This window comes from Triplophysa dalaica, chromosome 23 (genome assembly GCF_015846415.1).
Source record: "Triplophysa dalaica isolate WHDGS20190420 chromosome 23, ASM1584641v1, whole genome shotgun sequence".
NCBI lineage: Eukaryota > Metazoa > Chordata > Actinopteri > Cypriniformes > Nemacheilidae > Triplophysa > Triplophysa dalaica.
The window spans coordinates 16737431-16760738 of record NC_079564.1 but is presented as its reverse complement, the minus strand read 5'-3'; the positions used below and the strand labels follow the sequence as shown (position 1 = coordinate 16760738).

The window sequence follows — 23308 nt, the reverse complement described above, 5'->3', positions numbered from 1 at the left end:
TCTCATCATTTCCGGAGGATAGCGGCACTCTTGTAGTCCTTGGGGACTTCAACATCCACCTGGAGAAACCCTATGCTGCTGACTTCCACACCCTCACCACCTCGTTCGACCTCACGCGCCTCGTCACAGCCAGTACTCATAGATCTGGTAACCAGCTGGATCTCATCTACATCCGTAACTGCACCACAGATAACATTCAAGTCACTCCTCTTCACATCTCGGACCACTTCTTCATCACTTTCAACATGCTCCTTCCTACATGCACTACACCAACACCACCACCCGTTCACTTTAGACGGAACCTTCGCTCTCTCTCCCCCAGCACACTCTCTGCCAGAGTGACATCCTCTCTTCCCTCCAACTTTGCTTCTCTAGATGCTGACACTGCCACAAACACCTTATGCTCAACACTTACATCCTGTCTAGATAACCTTTGTGCTCTGTCCTCCAGACCGGCTCGTGCCACTCCCCGCTGCCCCTGGCTGTCTGACATCATCCATGAACAACGTAGTACACTCAGGGCTGCTGAAAGGAAATGGCGCAAGACCAAGAACCCTGCTGACCTAGGGGACTACCAGTCATTACTCTCTTCTTTCTCTGCTAGTGTTACCACAGCAAAAATGTCTTTCTATACCACCAAGGTAAGCAATGCATCTAACACTCGACAGCTTTTCAAGACATTTAACTCTCTTCTTTGCCCCAATCCTCCCCCGCCCACTTCATCATTGACTGCGGAAGACTTTGCTGTATTTTTCACTGACAAAACATCATCCATCAGCAAACAATTCTCGGTACCTCAGACCTTGGGAAACACCTCCCACACTTCAACCATCAAACTCTCCTCTTTCACCCCACTTAAGGACACTGAAGTCACCAGGCTTCTCTCCAGCCACCCCACCACCTGTCCCCTTGACCCTATCCCCTCCGATCTCCTTCAGGACATATCCAGCTCGCTCACAACTGCACTCACACATATCATCAACACCTCCCTGCTCACCGGCACTTTTCCATCCACATTCAAACAGGCCCAGGTCACGCCCCTACTGAAGAAACCAACATTGGACCCTTCTTCTCCCGACAGTTACAGACCTGTCTCTCTCCTCCCATTTATAGCAAAAACACTTGAAAGGGCAGCTTTCAGCCAGGTGTCTTCCTACCTGTTCCAGAATAAACTACTGGATGACAAGCAGTCTGGCTTCAAAACAAACCACTCCACTGAGACGGCATTGCTATCGGTCACAGAAGCACTGCGGCTAGCCAAGGCGGAATCTAAATCCTCGGTCCTGATTCTGCTAGACCTATCTGCAGCGTTTGACACTGTCAATCACCAGATACTGCTAGCAACCCTGTCATCACTAGGAATCACAGGCTCTACCCTCTGCTGGTTCAAATCCTATCTCTCCGACAGATCCTTAAGGGTGTCATGGAGGGGCTCGCTGTCCACGGCTCACCACATGATCACTGAGGTCCCTCAGGGGTCGGTGCTTGGACCGCTGCTTTTTTCCATCTACACGACATCACTGGGACCCATCATACAGGCACATGACTTCTCATATCACTGTTATGCCGACGACACCCAGATCTACATCTCGTTTCACCCAGACGATACCACTGTAGCAGCTCGCATTACAGCCTGCCTCGAGGACATCTCAGCTTGGATGAAAGACCATCACCTCCAGCTGAACCCTGCCAAGACCAAACTACTCGTGTTTCCGGCACACCCTACGGTCCAACACGATTTCAACATCCATCTTGGCAATACCACAATCACCCATTCCAAAACAGCCAGGAACCTCGGAGTCATATTTGATGAACAGCTGTCCTTCAATGATCACATTGCAAAGACAACACGGTCATGCCGATATGCCTTATTCAACATTAGAAAGATCAGACCATATCTCACGGAGCATGCGGCACAACTCCTTGTCCAGACCCTGGTAATCTCAAGGTTGGACTACTGCAATGCTCTCCTTGCTGGTCTTCCTGCAAAGGCTATCAAACCACTTCAGCTGATTCAGAACGCAGCAGCACGCCTCGTCTTCCAACAGCCCAAAAGGGCTCACGTGACTCCCCTTTTCATCTCTCTTCACTGGCTACCGGTTGCAGCCCGTATCAGATTCAAGTCACTAATGCTTGCCTACAGGACTATCACTGGATCTGCACCGGCTTACTTCCTCTCTCTCCTGCACTCCTACACCCCATCAAGATCCCTGCGCTCAGCAAACCAGCGGCGGCTTGTATTGCCTTCCCATAAGGGCAGTAAATCGCTCTCCCGCGCTTTCTCATTCACAACTCCTTCCTGGTGGAACATTCTTCCTAACTCTGTCCGTTCAACCACATCTCTCACAACATTTAAAATACTACTTAAAACCCATCTCTTCTGTGAATACTTGACAAACAAATGAGAAAAAAAAAGAAAAAAAAAATACACTAACCCTTTCTCTCAACAGGTAGTGGTCTAGCTTTTGTTGAAACCAGTAACTTTGTATTGGCACCTAATGTATTTTGCCTCCTATATGAACTTTCGCTTATTGCTCCTAAACTCTTTGTAAGTCGCTTTGGATAAAAGCGTCTGCTAAATGTCTAAATGTAAATGTAAATGTCCAAACCATGTGTAGCCTTTACAATTTTTCATTGGCCCCTCAACTTTGCCCTTAATTTAACAGACACACAGAAGTCAAAATCTTTAATCTGTCATTTTCCTTTATTCAGAGTGAAGCTGCCTGTTAGGGGTGAAAACATAAATGTTGTGGAAAATGATCAAAAAGGTCATGTTTTTTTTATGGCATTTCTACGTGCATTTTTCTGTAGTTGTTGAATTTCCAGCTCCAACTTTCTCATCTTCAGTTTTTTTTTACTGGATGTCAGTATCAATTGCTTCCATTTGTTTAAGGAGGTAGCGTTTATATAATCCTTTTATGTTTTCTGGGTTCTGTAGCAACATATATTTAAGTTATTTCATTGTCACATTGTTTTCATTTCTTAATACTCACTTTGTCACATGTGGTCCCAGACTGAGAGGGCTCTAGAACTGTGTCAGCATCGTGCAGCCAATAATATTTGAAAACACATATTATGATCACCTTATGACTCAAGTACATTTTTAAATATATAACAGTATCACATGGAACCTGTGACTACCTCAGGCCTCCTTGAACATACAGACACTGTCTCCTCATCCTCCTCAACTGGGGATGGGCCTTCACCCTGTAACCACAAATTAAACTCAGTTAAACTCATTATTTTACATGACTGTTTTAAAAGATGTCATACTCACAGGCAGCATGATGTCTGGTGGAGCCATCAAGCACACAGAATCTTTCGTCACTATGAAACCAAACATGATAGAATTAGTGGTGGGCATAGATTATTTTTTTTAAATCTAGATTAATCTAGATTAAAATGGCTCATTTGAATTCTGACGAAGGCATTCAGAGTATGTGTGCTATCCAAATAATGACTAAAAGTAAGTCTTTAAGAACGGGTGTCTCAAGCCAGGTGGCGCATTTGACCAGGGGCTCATCTCCTGTTTCCAAAATGCATCACAAACTGCTTGAGAAAGCTGTTCTACTATGATAATTGGTGATGAAAATAAATTATGTTCAATAAGGGTACTTGTGTTTATGTCACGGGGTGACAAATAATCACAGAATTTTTTCACCAGAGAAGTGTTTCCGCGGGGGGAAAACTCCCAGTGTAACACTGTCCCCGGGCCTGTGTGTGTGTCTGTCGCCATGGCAACTAACCGGCAGATTGGCAACAGGTGTGGGGACTTCACTCTGAGTGTCTGATTGAGGCCACGCCAGCATTCTGGAGATGATAAAACACAAGGGGAAGAGAAGGCTGGGGGGGGTTGTGTTGTGTTGTGTTGTGTTGTGTTGTGTTGTGTTGTGTTGTGTTGTGTTGTGTTGTGTTGTGTTGTGTTGTGTTGTGTTGTGTTGTGTTGTGTTGTGTTGTGTTGTGTTGTGTTGTGTTCTTTTCTGTTCTTTTCTGTTCTGTTCTGTTCTGTTCTATTCTACCTTCTCCGTTGGTCTGGAGTGTTCTCTCCCGTTGGGAAATGCTTGTGGAGTATTACAGCTGAAGAGTTATCGTGAAGAAAGAGGAGTGTGGCTTGCGGGACCCGAGGACAGTAAAAGAGAGTGGAATTCGTCGCCTGGACTGGGAGAGAGTGAAGGATTATCAGTGGAAATTCAAGGAATATCGTCAGCAGTGGGAAAGACGCCAGTGATGAGTATTTGATCTGTCGTTTATATGCACTATACACTGAAGTGGTGTTGAGAGTTTGGATAGTGTGTGGCACGAGTGAACTAGTACACCGAGTGGATTGTTGATCTGACTCTAACTTCTATCCTCCCCTTTGCCAAATGTGACAATAGCTGCACCCGTCTTATGCTTTTCTCTGGAGAGAAATTGAACCCTTGCAAGGACGAGATTTGAGCTGGTGGGAGAAAGTCCGGAGGGGTGAGTGCTGGCCCGAATGCACGGTGTGCGAGTGAGATGCAGTGCCTGAAGTCACGATTCACACGGTTTGTGTTATGGAGTGAAGTTTATGGTGTGGACAAGTAATAGTATTCTGCTGTGCACTCTCCTCCCAGTCTTTCATCCGCTGTCTCCAAGGAAGGGCTTTTGATACCACAAAGCGCCCGATTTATTACTTTGAGTCAATCCGGCTCTGTTAATGCTGAAGGTTTTATATGCTGTTGAACAGTTAAACTGGGCTGTATCGTTCCAGTGTATAGCCGAAGTGGAGCGTTCCGCCCAAAGTGTCCTCTCTGCCTGGTGGTCTCCACATGCCCCCGCCGAAAGCCTCTGGCCTGGTCAGAAAGGAAGAAGGTATTCCAGATGGATGTTTCGTAGACTGTGGAACAGTTAAATACTGCTACCTTGTTACTGTTGTGGCGCTGAAGCCCATCTGCATAGCGTGAAGTATCTGTCCCCTGCCACACCCGTGAGGTCTGTTCACTGCTGTCCGAAGCTTTGATTCTGTCTGTCCCAGCGAAAGCCCCGCTCAGCTTGTGACATGAGTCTGTTGCAGCTCTGAAACCCATCGGTGTAGTGTGAAGTACCCGTCCACTATTCGCCACTGAGTCCGGCGTCAGCGCCAGAAGGAAGTGAGTCCTGATCCACATATCCACCTGGGATACCCACCGTCTATTACTCACTACCGTGAGTCCGACACCGTCGCCCGACGGAAGCGAGCCCCGATCCACCTACGCACCTGTGTGGTCCCCGCTGGTCTGCAACTTACCACGGTGTTGCTTTGGATTCCTGGGAAGAGGAAGGAAGAGGATTTTAGATTAGGGTTTTCAAATTACTTTTAAATATTAAATAAAGCTTGTGATTCTTTTATTCCCGTCTCCTGCCTCCTCCTTTGACACGCTCCTCAGGGTGATCCTGGTCTAGGGGTGGGTGCAGTCTGGCTTGACCCACTCCGACCTGTGACATTTACTTCCGCATTAGCTAAGGGATGCTTTACGTTTAGGTGGTACTTGAGACTGGAAGAGCTCCTACAGTACATTTACATTTAGTCATTTAGCAGACGCTTTTATCCAAAGCAATTTACAAAGAGTTAGGGAGCAACAAGCGATATGTCATACAGGAGCCATAATACATTAGGTGCCAATACAAATTTACTGGTTTCAACCAAAGCTAGCCCACTACCTGTTAAGTTTTTTTTAAAACCAATTCCGTTTGCAAACAACCTTAGTCTTGTCGATGTTTTCATCGGGAAGTTTCTTAAAAATATTTTTTTTCCTGAAGCAACCCGGCGGCTTCAAAGCTGCATCCATGATAGCACGTCACGTTTGATGTGGTAATATCGCAGTAACGTTATGTTGTGTTCAGACCAAACGCGAATGGCGCGTCAAGCGCGAGTAATTTAAGTAAATGCAAAGACGCGATAGACCTACTTGCGGCGCGAATCGCGCGAATGAAGCCCTGGTCATGAGATGATGAGGCGGTGCGAATGACGCGTATTGCGCGAATCGAAAAAATCCCGTTCTCGCCCGGTACAGTGCAATTCAATTCAATTCTATTCAAGTTTATTTATATAGCGCTTTTCACAATGTGTATTGTTTCAAAGCAGCTTTACAGGGGCAAGCAGGACGAACAGAAAAGTTAAAACACAGCACAGTGCATGGTGTTTATACAACGAGTAAGATCATTCTAATAAATAATATCTAATTTCTAATTAAATAAATAAATGAATGAATGCAGTCTCCCGGTGAGCAGGCCAACACTGCCCTACCCAAACCCAAACTCCAATGATTGATTAATGGAGAAAAAAACCTCGGGAGAAACCAGGCTCAACCGGGAGGGCCAGATCCCCTCTGACGTGTCATAGCTGCACTCAAACTGGTGACAATGTGATTTTAGTTTAGCATTTAATACCAAATATTGTAACTTCAGCATTAATAAGACAAATAGTCCGTCTTTGCTCTTGGTTGGGGATGTAGTGGTCTGAGCTTGGATGGTCCGATGGTCATATTTATCTTGGCTGGTGGTGGAATTGCCTTAGATGGAGCTGGGATGGTCAGTCAGTCTGCAGCTGTAGCTGTAGCTGGCGTAATCTCAAATTGGGGATGGGCATCTGTCGGTCGTCTGGACATGGTGGAACTTCTTCCTACAGGCAGAGGCGGAAAGAGAATAAAGTGAATAATTAGCGTAGCTGCTGTTCATTAACTATGCATTAAGTGAAAGCTTGGCTGAAAAGATGCGACAGTTTTTTATCTCGCGATAAGAGGCTCACGTTAACGCAGCACGAACGCGAACGGGGACAATACTCTTAACATGAAACGCGTGAAATTTGGACGCGTCTACACGATAAATTTGTACGCGTAAATAGGAATGTTGAGTTCGTGTGTTTGCGTCAGACCGTACACCAGCCAATAGCGTTGCTCTGTTTAAGATTACATTTGCATTTGTGATGCGATGGCACGTTGCTATATACGTATATAAACATCAGACGACCATTTTTTGCGTGAGAGATGATGCGCTGGTAGGTAATCAAATACCTATGCAAACGTCACACGTAACATTTGTTCGCGAATGAGATCGTAATTGTACGTTGGCATGTCCGTAAGCAAACGTAGAAGTTCTGAGTGATACGTTGGTTGTGATGTCAGTCCTATGTCATGGGTTGCCATCTCATCTTTTGTCCCAGAATCCCCGTTTAAACTTTTAAACTGTCCAAGAACCTTTACGGACTGCATTGGATTGGCTTCCTCTTATCACACAGGGTGATTTTAATATTACAATGCATTATACCGCGTCATATTGCCTTACGTTTACTTTGAAATTTGCCCTGCACATTACATACAGACAGGCCTATGAAGAGATATACAGTATGGTGGTCAAAAGTCATACACCTGATTCTTAATACAGTACAGTGAGACCTGGAAAAATGATGACAGTGTGTGTGGTTTTCTGATAGTTGTTTAAGGGTTTAAAGTTTTTCTTTTCAATTAAACTATTCCCTGGTCTTTGATTTTTCAGCACTTTCTGCATGTTTATCCAGGTGTGACTATACAATGTTAGATTAATCTTTACAGACTTACAACAAGCACTCATACACAACTATTATATGTCAGTGTGTAAAGATCAACTCAACATCAGAGTTACTGCTGGACAGAGGTCGGACATGCAGAAGATACTGAACATCATAGAACATGTGCAGGACCTGGAGGATTTCTCTGAAGATCAGTGTACAAGTTAAATGGCTCATAAACAAAAAACTCTTAGACAACAGTCAGACAACACACAAACTATAACTGATTGTCCAGGTACATCAAACAGTATTATAAGAATAAGCAATATGTAAACTTTTGAAAGGTGTGTTTTTTTATACACTCTAAAAAAAGGCTGGGTTAAAACAACCCAATTTGGGTTATTTTGGTAACCCAACGTTGGGTCAAATATGGACAAACCCAGCGTTGGGTTATTTTAACCCAGCCAGTTGGGTTATATCTTTGACCCAACATGCTGGGTTGTTTTATTTAAATCAACTTTTGCTTAAAAATTACATTGCTGGTTTAAAACAAACCCGAAATGTTTAAAAATAATAATAACAAAATCACAGAGAAATACTCGAGGCATCAGTAAGAATCAAAAGTTTTATTAAGGATCAAAATGCAAGACAACAGGAATTCATAAAAACATGCAATATGTTATGCTCACACTCTAAAAAAAGGCTGGGTTAAAACAACCCAATTTGGGTTATTTTGGTAACCCAACGTTGGGTCAAATATGGACAAACCCAGCGTTGGGTTATTTTAACCCAGCCAGTTGGGTTATATCTTTGACCCAACATGCTGGGTTGTTTTATTTAAATCAACTTTTGCTTAAAAATTACATTGCTGGTTTAAAACAAACCCGAAATGTTTAAAAATAATAATAACAAAATCACAGAGAAATACTTGAGCATCAGTAAGAATCAAAAGTTTTATTAAGGATCAAAATGCAAGACAAAAGGAATTCATAAAAACATGCAATATGTTATGCTCAATGAACAATAAAATGGCATATAAAACACTTTGATGAAATGTATGTTTATACATATTTAAGGAAAATTAACATCAATAAATTACATTAGTTTAGATTTTAACATATACATTAAACAAGGTTATTAAAGTAAATATAAATAGTTAGACAACTTAACACTTCAAAAATTCATATACAGTTAACAAAGTGGCACGAGTAAAATGCTTTAGGGCAATTCCAGCGTTATGGATGCGACATAAAAACACTATAAAAAGTATTTTACTAAACCCTTGTTGATAGAACCGAATTTAGATGATAAAATATCAGTCTATGCACAAGTTTTCTATAAAAAAAGAAATAAACAAGCGTTATGGATGTGAAAAAGGGACACCGGAACTTTCCTCTTCATATAAACTCACAAAACATTTTAAAGAGTGTTAGTTCTTTCGGTTTCAGCACTGCTTAACCTGACATATCCACGGAGCAGTCTTACTAAAGAGGATTCTTTTCCTGGGAGTTTGTAGACAACAGTGTGGCGTGCACTTTTGGAAGTGGATGTTCAGCAGGAGGGTTTCTTTATCAATTTGTTCATCTATAAAGAGAAAAAGAGACAAGAGAAGAATGTAAGGAAACTGGCCTACCCAGAGCACAATGGATTATAATAAACATATAAAGAAGTACATTAACATTTTACCTAAATAATGTTTACCTTTAAGCCTGTTATGAAAACATCCACGTTCCAGTTGACTTTCTCTTGAATAGAATGATCCATTTATATTAGCTGTTATTCTGCAACCTGTCAGTGGGGGAAAAAAGAAGAGTGGGCTCTAGTACAGAAAGTGAAATACAGTCTTAAAAAATAATATTATAAACGTTAACACAACTCTTAACTAATTCGACACACTCGGGAATAAGTAGAAGTCTAAAAAGAGCAACAATTGTTCGTCTCATATACCCAAAATAAATTATATCGCATTGTTAACCACTAACGTTATAAGAGCGGCTACTCCCGAGGCAATGGCCGAGATGCCACGGAGCCACGACCGCTGACAGCCTGAAGCTCACACCTCCGACAGCGTCTTAACAAAATCTCAAAGAGGCGTTATGTTTATATATAAATCACGTATTTGTGTTCTTAACAACTAAATTCTCGTCTAAAAGACTATTTAAACTAAGTTCCCTCACCGAACATTAGCGGTATTTAAAATAAAAAAATTGCTGGATGTTTGCTTTTGACACGACGCTCTCTCGTGTCAACCTTAAACTAATATCAAGTTGCGTAAGTTACTGAACTAAATTCCTCACACAAGTCACACATTTCAGAGGAAATGTTCACCAAAAAGGAAGTTTAAATGATTAAAAAGCTGTAAGTTAGAACAACGTGGGCATAACGTTACAGACTAGCTATACAAAGCTAACGAAGCTAGATTGTAACGTTACTTTTCAAACCTAATGCGAACAGCCGAATTTTGCATACTTTTGCATTTTTTTTTTGTACAGTAATAGTTTTATACATTAAAAACTCGTAAACATACCTTTTCTTCTCCGAATAACAACTTTCCGAGATGAGGTGGATCAAAATGCCCGCGAAGGTAAAGTTTGTCTGATGCGTCGAGGAGTGGGAGGGGTTTACTCTCTCAACTGTCACTCAATTGGACCCGACTGCTAACCCAGCGTTTGGGTTACTCAAAAAATGACCCAACACTGAGAAAATAACCCAACAAAATGACCCAACAGGCTCAACCCAGCTGTTGGGTTAAACAAATAACCCAGCATTTTTTAGAGTGTATATTCCATATGATATCATAAAAGAAATGATGACAATGAAAACCACACAATCTTTTATGCATTCTTATTTTTTAATATCAGAATCAGAAAGAGCTTTATTGCCGAGTATGTACGTTTGCACAAACAAGGAATTTGTTTTGGTGACAGGAGCATCCAGGGGCCCGTTTCAATAAGGAAGTTCAACCAACACCGAGTTAAAATCTGAACTCTGAGTTGATTTACTCAGAGAATCGCTACTCTGAGTTTTCAGTTTCAGAACAGCTGATTTGAGTTAGTTCAATCAACCCTGAGTAAGTTCACTCTAGGTTACGCGCGTTCAGCATGGCGATGAAAAGCCATTATCAATTGAGTGAAGATAGCACGATTCACCATGGCAACGGCACGTGACAAAAAGCGCTCTGTTCATTTCTCGCCAATCGAATTGAAGGTACTGTTACAAGCGTAAGGTGAATATTAAGAAAAAAAGAGCAACACAGCCGCAGCAGCAAAAGAAAGAGAGTTGGTATGGGAGAAAAGTGCTTCACTTGTTAATGCGCCAGTTTATATGTCAATCACTTTTATATTTATTTTGTTGAAACTGTGAAAATGCGAATTATATTTAACTCTCTCGCTCTCATGTAGGTGCTATCCTTTTGCAATAAAAAGGTCTTGGCAGCAGCTGAATATGAAATATACGACGGCGTCGTAAAAAAAAAAAACATTTCGAGAATAAAGTCGAAATGTTACGAGAATAAAGTCGTAATATTTTGAGAAAAATAACAGAATTTCTAGAAACAATGGATGTGGAGGATTTGGTTAAATCCTACTTTAGATTATGATTTAGCAATAAGGAAATTCTTTGTATTTTGGCGCATCATCACGGAGTTATAATTAGTAAAAGGACACTGCAGCCGTTATGTAGGAAACTGAATTTATTCAGAAGAAAAAATCTGACATGAACTACGAATTAACTCACTGATTCAGATGACGTGCTCAAACATAACTTCAACTCTTAAACTACAACCTTCACGAAAATAAAATACGTATTACGACGAGTTTATTCTCGTAACATTCGACTTTAATCTCGTAACATTTCGACTTTAATCTCGTAATCTTGAATTTATTTTATTTTTAACGTGCCACTAAAACGCCGTCGTAGATATACAATAACATCATTTATTCAGGAAACTTTAAAGAAATAAAATGGTCTTGCTAGTAAGATGCCTGATTGGGAAATGTTAAATATACTTCTTAAACTGGCCTTAAAAGTTAAGATAAAACGTCCAAACGGGGCCTCACAATTCTCTCCCGACATAAATATAATTCTCTGCGAATTAATGCAGTTTCCTCTTCTATGGGTTCCTAAATAAACGGACATGCCATTTTAAGTTCTGTGTGACTAAATTGAGCGCGATTAGGAACACGAATCAATAAACAAATGACGTATGTAATTTCAACACCGCTCGCTTTCACTTCGAAAAGGGGGAGGAGATTGTAACAAACCCTACACTGTAACCCTTTACTGTAAATTTACAGCGAATTTCGTACAGAAGTGTACTGTATTTCCATAATACAGTATTACGCTGTATCTTTTACAGAACAGCTGTAAATATACAGCACATTTCTGTTTTCATCCCGCTAAATTCGTAATACAGAATCATACTGTAAATGCATTGCATTGTGGGATTGATTTTTTTCGCGCTCAATTCAGATGAGACAGTTCAGGAAAACTTGATGTGCCAGCGGGTCTGACGAATATTTATTCCTTTGATCTATATTTCAGAGTTTTTGTGAATTTATAATTAATCTTTAGGCTTTTGTGAGCTTTGGTTCGTGTAAGCTTCGTTTCGTGTTAGCTTTGGTTCGTGTGAGCTGCGTTTCGTGTTAGCTTTTGTTAGCTTTGGTTCGTGTGAGCTGCGTTTCGTGTTAGCTTTTATTAGCTTTTTTTCGCGTGAGCTTCGTTTCATGAAAGCTTTTGTTAGCGTCTTTCAAATATGAGTTGCCTGTGTGACGCAGCAGAAACTGTTAACGTCACATGAACTTCATGAAGACAGGAGGAAGAATCTGTCATGCGTCTGTGAGCAAAAGTGGATTTTAGAGTTTGAGAAGAGTGTTCAACTGATCGATACGGTAAGCCAATCTATTTTTATTTATTTATTGCGTTCGGATTTCTACATTGTTTACACGAATAGTTTGATTTTGCGCACGTGGTTTTGTACCGCGAAAAAAAAAACACTCCACCTCTTTACCAAGTAACAACTTAACTTCGATGTTTCACATACGCAGCATACCTTTTCAGTTGCATGACTAGCTTTTATATATATTTATAAATACCTCGACATTAAAAATCACTCGTTCCACCTCTTAACCAAGTATCGTTTACACGATTAGTTTGATTTTGCAAACATGGTTTTCTACCGCGAAAAAAAAAACACTCCACCTCTTTACCAAGTAAATTAACTTCGATATTTCACATCATACCATTTTAGTTGCATGACCTGCTTTTATATATATATTTATATTTACCCCGAAAATAAAAATCACTTGTCCCACCTCTTTACCAAGTAACAACCACATATAGACAAAATTTACAATGTCATTTGGATAATCTGCTTTTTATTAACATGTTTCTTTCGTTTCAGGTTTTACAATCTGATGACATAACAATCCAGTGCTAAAGTAAGTGCTATGTCCAGTCCACGTGCAAAAATGCCATTGTGTCAGTTCTGCGATTATTCTTTTGAATCATTGTCAGCATTTTGCCAGCACATGAAAATCCAAAGTCATGTTCCAAATTCCGTTTTCATTACTGTATTGATGAACCCTAACAAAAAACACTACTAAGGAAAATTGAAATGGTGTATCATGTGAATGGTGTTTCAGAGTTCTTTTATCAGTTATGTAGAATTATGAAAAGACAACTACATAGAACCCACAATTTTTTTTTATTAATACTTTTTTATTCTGTTTTTTATTTTTTACAGGTCAATCTCTGAGCAACCAGCGCTGGATGTTGAGTTTGGAGGGTCAAGTTGTGTGTGAAGGAGCACAGCCCACCTTCATCACCGGCCTGGCAGCGCTGTTTGCCTCCTTCTATAATTTCAATTTACAGTACAAGGAAGAGGCAGCATGCACCCTTGAGTTTGTTCATAGGTAAGTAATTAGCATATTTGCCATTCATATATTTTAGACTGAATTGACACTAACCTTGTCTGGACAGTATTTGTTAAGAACTTCATCTTTTTATATAAACGTTTTGTACAGCTGACTACTGGGAATAACAATATGGACCTGGTTTCACACACTGACAAACACACTGCTTTCGTCTTGTTTCCAGTCCAAAAAAAATAATTACTTAATTTGGATTAATAAATACACAAGACATAATATCTAATCTAATTTAACGTATCTAGTAAATGCATCTTGATTTAAGATTTTTTAGATATGTGGACTGGAAATCAGACAAAAAGAGAAGCATTTTTTGCAGTGCAGACAGGGCTTAGCTTAAGCCAGGCCCAGGCTTTATTAAAATTAGAGTATTTAAAGGGATGGTTCAGAGTAAAATCAACCTAGGGTCATTCACCATTACATTGAGCCAAACACCCCCCCCCCCAGAAGCCTTTTTTCCCTTGATCGAACAGTAGCTCAACAACTATTGGCTCAAGGTCATGGTGAAAAGCACCATTTAGGTTGAATTTTTTTTAAATTATATAAATTAAGTCACAAATATGGACTGGATTCAGCAATGTGTGCTCAGGGTTTATGGCTGTGTTTCAACTGATACTCTGGTGGGCCCTGATTCATACCTGATGAGGGGATTTTATTGTTAATAAGATGGGTGAATAGTCGTTAAAACAGACCTCTCTCTCTCTCTCTCTCTCTATCAAATATTTAATTTGATTCTTTTTTCTTTTCTGCATTTTAGATGCTTTGTTGACATCAATCCTGAACGGGGATCGAAAGCAAAAAAAAGAAAAGTTACTTCAAAGAAAACCGGCCAAATTGTGCAAAGAAAGAACAACACTGTAAGCCCACCAGTTTCCTCACTTCTGCAAAAACTTGCAGACTTTGAATGGAACTTTGTTTAGATCCTGTCAGCAGGTATATTCAAAGTAAATACTGCATCGTTAACTCCATTCATAAAAATACAACTGGGATTTCAGCCAATTTGCTGTTCTATTTTTCTTTTTTTACTCTTTCTAGCACTTTCAATTTCTGGATTTTTTTTACATTTGTTAAAGGTTAACAAGATTAATATATTATAAAGTGTAAAGTGTTAAGTTGCTTTTAAAATAAATGTTTTAAAACCCAGAGAATGTTGTTGGTTTCTAGTTTCAAGTTCAAAGTATAATGTTTTCCCTGTAAAAAATATATATTTTTATCTGGTTATGGTATTCTGTAAAAATACAGTATGTGGCTGGCAACCCAGCTGCCAGCATTTTACTGTAATTTTACAGTACAACGGTTTACAGATCCAGTACTGTAAATTTTAATTACAGTACTAGATCTGTAAAAATACAGCATGTGGCTGGCAACCCAGCTGCCAGCATTTTACTGTAATTTTACAGTACAACGGTTTACAGATCTAGTACTGTAAATTATAATTACAGTACTAGATTTGTAAAAATACAGTATGTGGCTGGCAACCCAGCTGCCAGTATTTTACTGTAATTTTACAGTGAAAAGTTTTACAGTGTAGGTTTGCGGAATAAAACCTGCTCCCGACCAGGTTAGGTTCACGGAGTAGGTTACTCTGGTTACTCACTCGGAGTATAAAATACCTCGATTTCTGAAATGGGCTTGACTTACTCCGTGGTCGCGGGTTTGACATACCTCGCGTTCTGAAACCAAAAACCCTGAGTATTCCGTTTTCTGGGGTTGACTTACTCTGAGTTTGCACTTACCCTGCTTTCTGAAACGGGCCCCTGTACACAGAAACAGCAACAACAGTACACAGACACCATAACACAATAGAATACAGTACACAGATGATTTATATAAGGTCCTATGGGTATGAAAATATGAAATACAATATAATAAACATAAGATTTAGACGTAGAGAGTAAAGCTATGTGTGTATGTAAATATAAAAGTAAAAACTAAGAATCAACTATTGTAATACAAGGTATGTGCTATGTACAGCAGAATTAAATAATAATTTACAGAAAAAGTTGTATAAAAATAGATGGTGTATAATCTGGAGGATATCATTAATATTGCACTTAAGTATTATTTCACAGAGTTATTAATTGCACGGTGGGTATAAAACATTGAACTGTTCAAGAGGTAGATGGCCTGAGGGAAGAAGCAGTTTTTGTGTCTGTTTTTTTTGGTGCTCAGCGCTCTGTAGTGCCGACCAGACGGCAGCATTGTGAAGAGATGATGGCTTGGATGTGAGAGTTCCAGGATGATTTTCTGAGCCCTTTTCCTCACTCTGGATGTATAGAGTTCTTGGAGGGTGGGCAGAGGAGCACCAGTAATCTTCTCAGCAGTCAGAACCGTCCTCTGTTGTCTTCTGACGTCTTACTTTGTGGCTGAGCCAAATCAGACAGTGATGGATGTGCAGAGGACATACTCTATGACTGCTGAGTAAAACTGTTTTAACAGAGTTTGTGGTAGGTTGAACTTCTTCAGCTGATGTAAGTATATCCCCTGCTGCGTTTTTTTAGCAATGGAGCCAATGTGATTGTCCTACTTCAGGTCCTGAGAGATGGTGGTGCCCAGGAACCTAAATGACACCAGTGCTGTTCATGATTGAAGAAGCTGGAAGTTTTTAAGTTAATGCCTGGAAAGGTTGTCCTTTTAGGGCTGTTTATCTCTGCTTGAGTCAGTACAAAGGTCTCTTTAATGTCCTTTGGTATTCTAACCATGCATTTAATTGCTCCCTTATATGTGCATTTTGGACATAATGGTTACATTGAAGCATGGAAAACATAGCTTAAACCCTTTTCAACAAATACATTTTATTTGATAAATATCTTTAAAATTCTGTATTAAAACGTATACAAGACATAAGTGATGTTATAGGCTGTAATATGTGTGTGCAGTGACCATTAAGTTGTATATAAAAACGTAAACATATGTAAGTTATACACCATACAACACAGGATAGAATATAAATATATGTATGGCACAAAAGAAGCAATTAAATAACAGCGATGTATAATTAGTGATTTGAATTTATTTATTGACCTCAAATTGTCAGCAGTTCAACTAAAACAGAAAGATTAGTATGTCATGTTTCAAAATAAGAGTCAAAATATTACACGCTCAAAAATGACCTGTTGACACGACAAAAACGTTCGTTTAAACAAAACACGGCCAAAAAGATCGCGTTATGGCGATACAAACGATCGTGTCTTGAAATAACACGGCCAAAAACTTCGTGTTAAGACGAAAGAAACGTTCGCGTTTACACGGAACAAAAAGTCACGTTCAAAATTGTCACGTTGAAGCGTCCAAATTTCACGCGTTTCATATTAAGAGTACAGTCCCCGTTCGCGTTCCACACACGTTAACGCCGTTAATGGCCCACCACTAGATAGAATAAAATATTTTTTTGCCAAAAAGCTTCATTAGCACAAGTACCTCTACATGACATTACTGCTATGATTTACTTAGGCTTACAATGCCTATGGAAGGAAATAATAATGATAATAATAAAACACACACACATTTTATATAGTCACTCCTTAGGTGGTATAATTTCAGATGACGTCCCCCCTCCTCTATTCTCACAAGGACTGGCCTCCCTTTGTTAATTTCCAATGCCAGCTCCTCTGCAGGAAGGAAGTTGGCTGGTGAAGTTGGCTTTAACTTTAAGCTGGCTATGATTACATATTTACATACCTTTAGATTTACTTACCATTCTGAAGAATATTTGTATATTTTATTTTCACCTGCTGCCAGGTTCTTTTTTCTTCACTTAAATTGCTTTTGTGTAAATGCTATAGCAATTACTGTTATTCACACACAAACTTCGCAATATATTGTGACACACATTTAACGTACGTAGCTGTACACCGCTACTTACGCAATGAGACGATCAGCAATTTCCTGCCAACCTTTCTCTCTTTTTTTGTTTATTGCCGCTGTATTTCCTTTTTTGTTGATTACATCTTTAAATTCTTCATATGTCTCTAATAGCAAACGTTGTTCAGGCGCCGTGAACATCGCTGCTCTTTCTTTACCTTTCGTTGCCATGGAAGCCCACAGTAAATCGATGGATCCATGCTCGACCCTCAGGGCTTTTAAACAATAGCGTGCACGCGCAATTATCTAGACTAAGTAAACCTGATTCAAATTAGTAAGATCACATGATCTTCAATTTACTGTTAAGGAAACCAATTTCAGCGTGCATGTTTAGATCGGCTAATTCAAGTCAGGTTTTGGACTTTAATCCCCGCTTTCTTTAGCGTCTGTTATGGAACAGGCCCCAGGATGAGCATCGAAGAACCAAACACTCCGAGATCGTCAACAATCAAATCCAGCTAACTGAATGAGCGAGCTACGAAGAACGGGCCCGAGGTCCCGAATGCACCTATCTATGTCATTGATAGGTTGAACACCACCTCCACAGAAAAATATGACTACTTCTCTAACCCCGCCCACTGGTTCGCGAATGACTCAGCCACACAACAGTAGTACACAGTCCCGCATTTGTGATGACTGACAAACTGGTAACCATAGCGACATGTTTGCGCTAAAGATTCGTTTTTTTCTGTCAGTTTAAACTAAACTGCTGATATGAGGTGTGCTGTGTTTATTCTCGGAATGCTACATCACAATGCGTTCTTTTTGTGTGTTGCCATGTTTGTTATGAATAAGCGCTTTTATGCTTGTTGTTTGGTCTTAGATCAAAAATCCTCGTCTCTTAGTTCTTAATAAATGGTCAGTTGCAAATTTTAAGAATTTTTGGTCTTAAAAAATATATAAACAATATATACATTCTGGATTTTAAGATGGGAATAAACTTAATAATTAGAGATAAACTGTCCGTATATTCCTCAGATTGAATTGCTATAATAGTAGGGTATAATAGTAGGACGAAGATGAAGAATGCGTGAGACTTGAGAGCCCTGTGTATTAATGTTATGGTGCTTTTAATGCAGCTTAAGTGCAGCTCCCCCGTCTAGTTGCATTTGTTTACAAGCCACTCTTCCGACAAATATGGCGGAGCCGTTGACGTATCGCAGCAGCTGACCTAAGCGGCCAATGCGCGGTCGTTTTTGTCTATGAAGTAAACGAGGACAGACGAATAGAAACTGAGAAGTACACAGAGCGCACAAATAAGATTTGAGAGCCATCCGTGCACAGCAGCGTCACAGCGCATGCGTGCTGGACTACTATGCTCGCGCTTCCTGTCGAACGGCACTACAAACCGGAGAGATGATGCTTCTGAAAGCAGGTACTGGCTACATTCAACTTTTCAATATATCATCTGAATACTCTTATCTTATTGAACCAGTCATGTATAATATAGTCACAACCGTCTGTAATTATGTGTTTGTAGCTATATCGCTTATTATCTTCAGTCCGATGGCGTTTGGTCTAGTGGAGGATCTCGATGACACGTAAGACCCTTCATCTTCGATAATGTCATTAAATATTATACAGTTAGCAATATTTTGAGGTTGTGTGATAAAACGGGGTTTTTGCACATGAATGACTAACTTAGCCATTGGTTCTTATTGAGCTTACGAAAATTACCACGTTTGGTTGGTGAAGTGTTTACTATAGGCAAAACCATGGTTTTACTACAGCAACCATTTTTTTTATTTCAACTGTAGTAAAGCCATGGTTTGTGGTTTTAAACCATGGTTAATTTTCATAAGGGCAAGCACATCTGACAGACACAGCTCAGCCATGTGCTGAATTAGGTGTTATGGCATGTCAGTTTAGGGCTGCTAAAAGAATCATGGTTGACAATTATTCACCTTGACATTGAAAAAGTGATATCTCCCTATAGAACACCTGATTCAACTCGTCAAACCAGCTTCAAATGTTTGTTAGTTTGATAATTCATCTCTCTAAAAACACACTTGCCAGGTGATGATTTTAACATCTGCCCAGTTGAATGAAAGCCCTTAGGTGAGTGTTTTCCTGAGGGACAAAATATCTCTAAGGCAAGGGATTTCTTCAAGACTGTGGCAACATAGGTCCTAATCGTCACCATTACCTAAGTGTTAATACTGAGGCACATTTTTTGTTATTTTAGCTGTGTACCAAAATATATTCGAGGAACCGTTGTATAATGGATCCTGTCTTAAAGTGCAGACTCAGATTTAGAGTGCAGGGCTGTATTTTTACTCCTTTTGTAAGTAGCACAGAGGTTTAAAGGGGTCATATGACGCAAATACGTGTTTTTCTGTGTCTTTGTTGTGTTATAAGGGATGCACCGATACCAGTATCGGCCCGATAACAAGCTCATGCACTCGTACTCGTAATGACAAACAGATACCAATGACCGTTACCTCACGTGATATACATAGAGTCCTTTGATTTCCACAATGCGGAAAACGCGGATTGAATCGAGGAATCCAGGCATGAAAAAACAAATTTGCTGTACAACACGAAATGGCACGGAATTTTTGCTATTTTTTTATTTCCTAACAAGAAATTAGCTTTGAACCGCTAACAGCTAACTTAACAGCCAGTTCAACAGGAAATATTCAGATAATGTTTAAATATGTATTCTGCTTGTTTTGCGTGACTATATGTGAAAGAGTGGTGCGGTTACGCGCGTACTGAACCTGAACGTATTGTGCTTGTGTTGTTTGCATGAGGACACAAATGCATAAACAAACACCATTTGCAGTGATCCGTCAAAATAAAAGTCTGCTTAACTTAAATAAACACTCTTTGCGGCGTCTCGTCAAAATAAAAGTCAGGGTGACTTGAACAAGGTATAAGTACACTCAAATTTTACCACACCACCCCCCTTGAATTTTTTTGTAATTCAGCCAAAGAATATATTGTTTACTTTAGCAAACTAAAGTAAATGTCCTAGTAAAATTGTGCTACTTATCATACATTTTAACTTTAATTTAAGGAAAAAAAATGACCACTAAGATTCTGGTTTATTAACATAATTGTTCATTATACAGGCATCCGTTATAGGTATCGGTATTGGCGAGTACCAGAAAAAAATATCGGTATTCATACTCGGTCTTTAATAAATGGTATTGGTGCATCCCTTGTTATAAATTGGCCAAGCATTTATTAGACACATAAAGTTGGAAAAAGTAAAGTGTCTGAACAAAAGATGCATTCTATCTAAAAGCGAATGCTCACCCAGACCTGCCTGAAACGCCTCGTGTTACAACACCCCCACAAATTCACGTCAGTTCGTGGTATGATTTCACAAATACCGACCAAATCAGTGGTGATCTGTCACTCCTCTTTAGGGGTAGCAGTGATGCGAAGCTCGGCAAAACATGTATTTAGCCCATCATGTTCATCACGCATCATGTCAAAATACATGCCTGCTGCAGACATTTTGAAAGGGTTTTTAATAAAAGAGATGCTCGCGTTTAGTAGATACTTGCTTAGTCTCATGTGTAAATAGATGTTAAGTGTTAACCTAACGTCTTCTGAACGTGAGCGTCTCTTTTATCATAATCCCTTTCGACGCGTCTGCAGCAGGGATGTATTTTGACATGATGCGTGATGCATATAGGTCCACGTGAAGCGCTGATCACATCTTTAGAATTCCTTCTCCCTCTTCTGAAGAGGAGGCACCGATTGCCACTGGCCCTAATGTATACGCAATTAAGGTGGGCGTACCTGTGAACTCAATTGCTTTGGAACCGAAATGTTCCAAAGATGGTAAGAGGCGTCACATTTCTGTCACACGCTTGCAGTTTTTGACCAATCACTTCACACTGGTTAACTGGCCAATCAAAGCTCACCTCGCTTTTCAGAGCTTTGAAAAAAATCTGTGCGTTTCAGAGAGGCAAACAGGAGATACAAACATGTACGGTATGTCAAAAATACAGCGTTTTTTAACCTTAAATCGTGTATAATCACACATTGCATTACATCTAAAACAAACGAAAATATTTGTTTAAGCTGTGTCATATGCCCCTTTTTAAGTTTCTTAGCAACGGCCAAACAGTTGCAGCATAAGTATAAAAGGTCTGTCATATTAGAAAAAAATACACACATTTAAATTAGGGTCATAAAGTTTTCCCCAAGTTTTTTCCCCAAGAGTTTCTTTTCTGATATTTCTGTATATATACATGCAGCAATGAGTATTTTTTTTTTTACACCTTTCACTGTAAAATTACAGTTAAAACAAGGGCAACTGTGAATTTATATGGACAGCCATACTTTTATAGTGAATCATAGCCTTTGCTATGATTTGTTGTGTTTTTGAAATCTAACTATGGTCTGTTTCACTTGCATGGGGATCGACCTGAACCCCATGATGTGGGTTCACAGCAACCGCTTCCAAATGTAAACACCACATGTAAAATCAACTCCAGGCACTTAACAGGCTTAATTTATGAATAAATGTAATTAACGAAAAGCCCATACCTGTGAATAAAACAGCTTTTGATTCAACTGTCCAATTACTTTTTGTCCCTTGAAAAAGGGCGGAGCTACATATTAAAGAACTGTAATCATTAAATCAGCTAATCTGGAGGTGAATACACTGTAAATAAATCTAAGAATGTGCACGTTAAGACAAAATACATTATATAACTGTAACTCAAATATATTTTGGTAGACGGCTAAAACAACAAAAAATATCCAGGGCTCCAGACTAACTTTTTTCACTAGGAGCACAGTGGCCCCAACTGAAAATTTTAGGGGCACAACCAGAAAATTTAGGGGCGCATACCGTAAATCAACATGCTAACCAAATCTACTAATTTCCACTGTATTACTAATAAATACTTTAATAATAGATGCAGAAATTACAATGTGCTCTATCAAATTCAGTGTCACATATTATTCTGCACTTTTGAAGATGCAACAACAAGGTAAACTGACAGCACCATCGCTGTCATGACAGTTCAAATAGTAAACAAAATACCATACATTCAGAATAAAAAAAGTGCTTAGTAACAAAGTGCTTAGTAACCTTTCGGTCATTTCACAGTTACAAACAACACTTAAATGTATGTAAACTAGTGGTGGGCATAGATTAATTTTTTTAATCTAGATAAATCTAGATTAATTCCAAGATTAATCTAGATTAATCTAGATTAAAATGGCTCATTTGAATTCTGCCGAAGGCATTCAGAATATGTGTGCTACCCAAATAATGACTAAAAGTAAGTCTTTGAGAACGGGTTTCTCAAGCCAGGTGGCGCATTAGACCAGGGGCTCATCTCCTGTTTCCAAAATGCATCACAAACTGCTTGAGAAAGCTGTTCTACTATGATAATTGGTGATGAAAATTAAATTATGTTCAATAAGATGAACTTGTGTTTACTTCCGCATTAGCTAAGGGATGATTTCCGTTTAGGTGGTACTTGAGACTGGAAGAGCTCCTACAGTACATTTACATTTAGTCATTTAGCAGACGCTTTTATCCAAAGCGATTTACAAAGAGTGAGGGAGCAACAAGCGATATGTCATACAGGAGCTATAATACATTAGATCTCAATACAAAGTTACTGGTTTCAACTAAAGCTAGACCACTTCCCCTTTGAGAGAAAGTGTTTTTTTTAAACCAATTCCGCATTGCACAATGTGCAAACAACCTTAGTCTTGTCGATGTTTCTATTGGGAAGCTTCTTAAAAATTAATATTCCCTGAAGCAAACCCGGCGGCTTCATAGCTGCATCCATGTTAGCACGTCACGTTTGATGCGGTAATTTCACAGTAACGTTATGTTGTGTTCAGACCAAACACGAATGGCGTGTCAAGCGCGAGTGATTTATATGTTAATGCAAAGAGCCAATAGACCTACTTGCTGCGCGAATCGTGCGAATGAAGCCCTGGTTATGAGATGATGAGGCGGCTCTAAGGACGCGAATGAAGCCCTGGTCATGAGATGATGAGGCTGCTTCTGCTTCCGCGAATGACGCGAATCACGCGAGTTGAAAAATCT

At 39.6% G+C, this 23308-nt stretch overlaps 1 protein-coding gene and 2 long non-coding RNA genes across 4 annotated transcripts in view; 2 read left to right on the top strand and 1 right to left on the bottom strand.

The window, feature by feature from the left end:
• Nucleotides 1–8544: 8544 nt before the first annotated feature.
• LOC130412939 (uncharacterized) lies at nt 8545–10262 on the bottom strand. The gene is made up of 3 exons (XR_008905424.1): nt 10014–10262; nt 9188–9274; nt 8545–9070 (listed from the first exon to the last, which is right to left on the bottom strand). It is a non-coding gene; the product is annotated as an uncharacterized LOC130412939 (long non-coding RNA).
• A 1919-nt stretch (nt 10263–12181) lies between these two features.
• On the top strand, nt 12182–14457 carry LOC130412940 (uncharacterized). Its single transcript, XR_008905425.1, has 4 exons — nt 12182–12375; nt 12888–12924; nt 13230–13398; nt 14171–14457. It is a non-coding gene; the product is annotated as an uncharacterized LOC130412940 (long non-coding RNA).
• A 3953-nt stretch (nt 14458–18410) lies between these two features.
• The window catches only part of tmx3b (thioredoxin related transmembrane protein 3b), a 107153-nt gene continuing 102255 nt past the window's right edge, over nt 18411–23308 (top strand). For both annotated transcript variants that reach the window (XM_056737748.1, XM_056737747.1), the window contains exons 1-2: nt 18411–18652; nt 18758–18818. In XM_056737748.1, the coding sequence (XP_056593726.1) occupies nt 18634–18652; nt 18758–18818 (80 nt within the window). In that variant the 5' untranslated portion in view covers nt 18411–18633. The remainder of the gene's footprint in view (nt 18653–18757; nt 18819–23308) is intronic.